The 3,955-nt window shown below is 39.2% G+C and overlaps 1 protein-coding gene across 1 annotated transcript in view; it reads right to left on the bottom strand.

Moving 5' to 3' along the window:
• LOC107680619 (catenin alpha-1-like) overlaps window positions 1-3,150 on the bottom strand; it is a 47,130-nt gene extending 43,980 nt beyond the window's left edge. The window contains exons 1-3 of the mRNA XM_016476584.1: window positions 3,055-3,150; window positions 2,591-2,747; window positions 1,121-1,321 (exon numbers count right to left, since the gene is read on the bottom strand). Coding sequence (XP_016332070.1) covers window positions 1,121-1,321; window positions 2,591-2,747; window positions 3,055-3,090 — 394 coding nt within the window. The 5' untranslated portion in view covers window positions 3,091-3,150. The remainder of the gene's footprint in view (window positions 1-1,120; window positions 1,322-2,590; window positions 2,748-3,054) is intronic.
• Between the last annotated feature and the right edge of the window lie 805 nt (window positions 3,151-3,955).

Here is a 3,955-nt window from a genome sequence, read left to right as displayed (position 1 = left end):
CAATCGGAGAGCCACTTTTACCGCGAAGTATAAAAAGTTACATCCAGTCATAAATAGCATGTCTTTTTAATCAATCTGTCATATGCAATGCAATACAAAAGGGGCTATCATTCTTTATCATTAACCAGTCAAATTTGTAACGGAGACAAGATTATTAAAAAAAAAAAAGCAGGATTACCTTAATGCTGGAAAGACCTTAAGTTATTTAATTTTTTTATACTAGCCCATCATGTATGTAACCATCCAAGTGCACATTCGGCGTTAAGATTAAAACTGGCAACTCCGCAGTGAGTCAGTGTCATGGACGTAGGACAGAGCAAATGTAAATATCTTTTCTAGTCTATATTTCCTTCTTGTAATGCTGCTGTTTTAGGTATTTTTTGGTGCTCACCTATTATCGTCCCTGTTTTGATTTCAGCCAATTAGTTCGAGCAAACGCACACAACCTGATTAATATTCATGAATCCTTAGTGAGTTTTTATATTGTTCTTATTAGTAGAATTCTGCGCTAAAAGTCTGTCTACACTTGATGCGACAAAGCGACAGTTGCAAATCATTTGAACGTAGTGTCAGTATAGTTCATCATAAATAGAACGAGGCATCAGTTTACTGATGGGAATCGTGTCACATCGCATGGCGCCGCGCCGCATCCAGTGTAGACAACATCACTGGGTTCTATTGTCTTTTGTCGGATCGCGCCACTCGCGTTCGCTGTAGACATGGTGTGAGCTTTTTTAATGGGTTATGTTATGGCCCTGCTTGTTTTTAATGTTTTTATGAAATATCTGTATTGACTGCATGATCATATCATCGTATTATTTCCTGCAATCAGTGCCATGCGAGCCACAAAGTAAAGCTTGGCGAGCCGCGCAATAAGTAACACTGCTGTAGAGGGTTGTTATATTACTGCACCAAATAATGCCAATCATAAGCAGTCTACAATTATGCTTATGAGTTTTGATTTAGCAGTATTATTTGTTTCATATTATTAAATAATGTTAATACATAGCCTTTTCCAACACCGCTACTAAAAAATTATTTTACATAAAAATTGGCTGTAGCTACAGACATTTATGGCAAAAGACAAATAATTTCAGGTCTATAGTGTTCTGGTTTATACCTGTATCAGTGAGAAGCTTGGTGGCTTCCAGAACCTTTTCTGTGTAGACCCCAGGTTCATAGTTGTCCATCTCAGATATGACCACATGGACCACACGGGCAGCTCTACCTCGAATGGCTCCAGCGGTGCGATCCAGGCCATCGACATCCTTCTCTTGCAGAGCGATGACACACTTGTTAACATCCTCCAGAATGTGATTTTCTAAAGCAAAAAGAATGAAAAATACACAAGAGAAACAATGTTTAAAACAACTAAGGAAACAACACTGGAGAATGTACAGAATGGTAACCACAATGCAAAGCATGAAGACAGTAAATCCTCATCCTTCATGCTGTATTTACATTGTCCCTGACTTAAGAACATTAACGGGAACCACAAGTGTGGATGAAAAAAGATTAAACACACACTCAGACAGTTTAGTAATGGGTGTCTGGGAAATGCAAATCAACATGGTAAACTGTAATCTGTCCTTGAGAGGAGGTGAAGGCAGTCAGTCAGCCTACAGCTTAACAAGAACTCTTAAAGGCCACGTCTGACAGGGGGATGGTAAGTCTTTAACATTCGTGATAGAATGTCAATTCCACAGGAGAGAATTGACACTCAAGGTCTTTTGTCTGCTCCTGAGAAGCCAATGAACTTATTTAAGCGTGGCCACTAAGCGGCCCACGATCGGAAGTGACCCGTGTCATCAGTTGCTGATAGAAATGTAGGTATAAAGGCTTTTCACCTCTTCTGCATGAAGCTATTATGGGTCTGATACAAACAGACAGGAGCCAATCAGCCTATCATTAGATTGAAGTAGGCTGAAATCATTCTTCACAGTTTAAAAAGCTTGTTCTTTATGACATCTGGTGAGGTTCTGTTATTGCTGAAGACTACTGTCAGAAAGTGTTTAAAACACTTACAAATTAAATGTATGAAACAGACCATATGGTTCAGATACTTAAAGCAACTGTGCACCAAGATTTTTGGAAATAAATTAATATTACTTAATACTAAATAGATCAAAAGTGACAGTAAAAGGCATGCATAATGTAACAAAAGATTCCCATTCCAAATTAATGCTGTTCTTTTGAACTTTCCATTCATTAAAAGAAATCCTGGAAGAAATATCACAGTTTCCACAAAATTAAGCATGCATATCTGTTTTTAACACTGATAAAAACAAAATGTTTCTTAAGGACCAAATCAATGAGAATGATTTCTGAAGGATCGTGTGACACTGAAGATTGGAGTAAAGGCTACTAAAAATTCAACTTCGCCATCAGCAGATAAAATAATTTTCAGTGAATAATTTAATTTTTGGTCTTTTCCCCATTTCATGGTACTTTTTGAAAAGAGCAAAATTAATATTCTGCTAAGCATCACAAGGGTAGAGTAAATGAGCATGGTTGTCATTGAAGGTGAACCATCACTTTAACATTATCTAAGAGCCAAGATACAGCTCTATACTTTGTAACGTGGGCTTACCAGACACGCAGAGGAAGTCGTCAATGGAAGTGATGTCATCCACTGCGTCAGTAAGCACTCGTACCTGTTTCTCCCACTGGTCCTTAAACAAATCCATGTTATCCTGGGCCACTTTGCTGTTAGGCTTGGCAGCCAGGGCCAAGGCTGCATTAATCACCTGCAATTACCACAAGCAACCCATTAATCCACTTTAAGACGTACAAGAACCAAAAATCACATCTACACATATGCAGATTAATTATCTTACGTCCTCCCTGCAACAACCTTCTAAAAACACAATTACAATTGTTTCAGATTACGACTGAGATTAATGAATAAAATAAACCATGTTTATTTTGATGGAAAGACATAAGTTCAAAGCCCCAGGATGAAGGATATAGTCATTGGAGCTCAGAATAAAAAGCAGTCAAAGCCACAGTGGAGTGAGGGACATACTGAAGGCGCATCTGCGAAATGCTGCGTACCTGAGGGCAAAGTGTTTCCAGTTGGGAAGCGGCCATCCGTACCAACTTTACTCCCTCCTCATTGTTTGAGATGGAGCATGCAAGGTTAGCTACCTAAAACAGAAGAATAATTCAGCTTTTTATCATATGACAAATGAACAGCGAACAAAAAAAATTTGGTTTTCCATCCCTCAAACAAACAGTTTTAATTTAACACACACCTGCTGTCAGCTGTTGATCTGATTATTTGATAAAATGGTAAAATAATACAGCAGGAAAAAAGCGCCCCAGAGGATTAAGTCAAAATAAAAGCAAAGCCTGAAATTGAGGTCTGGTCGTCTCCCCACATGGGAATATATTTCATATAATTCACAGGATGATGGCTGACAGCATCAGGGAGTGGTTCCTAGAGACGATTAAATCACCATTCTGCCAGGCGGCTGTTAGCTCAGGAAAGTGAGAGAGGCAAATATTCCTGACACTTTCAGAAACTCCACAAGCCGCTGAAATCCAGAGTGCTGAGGCAAGCAAACCCACTGCCTGTTGCTGATGTTTATAATGTTATAGAGTAAATTGTCATTTTGACCCACAAATCTCCCTCCTTACTCACGATTCGCCAAACATTCTCTGCAAACAGACGTTATTTGCAGCGGCCAGTCTTTTGAGGCAAGAAATTAGATTTTTAGGGTTCTGCTGCCTCGCTTTGGCTGCACAAGCACCTCTATACAGTGAAGTAAGCACGGCACGTTGCCGAGTAGCTTCATTACTTAAGGCGAGAGTCGTTTTAATGAAATGTTACTGAGGAGTTTCACTCATATTTGTTTAGCGGGACTGCTTGGAGTTACTCTACCTTATCGTAATGTGCGAGAATTGGCTATGCCAGGAATGGGAAATCCAGAACACAAGTGGAGTGTAAATGTGA

Source organism: Sinocyclocheilus anshuiensis, unplaced genomic scaffold, assembly GCF_001515605.1.
Source record: "Sinocyclocheilus anshuiensis isolate Anshui unplaced genomic scaffold, SAMN03320099.WGS_v1.1 scaffold328, whole genome shotgun sequence".
NCBI classification, from domain to species: domain Eukaryota; kingdom Metazoa; phylum Chordata; class Actinopteri; order Cypriniformes; family Cyprinidae; genus Sinocyclocheilus; species Sinocyclocheilus anshuiensis.
Note: the sequence above shows the minus strand (reverse complement) of the source record. Positions and strands in the feature narration are given on the sequence as shown.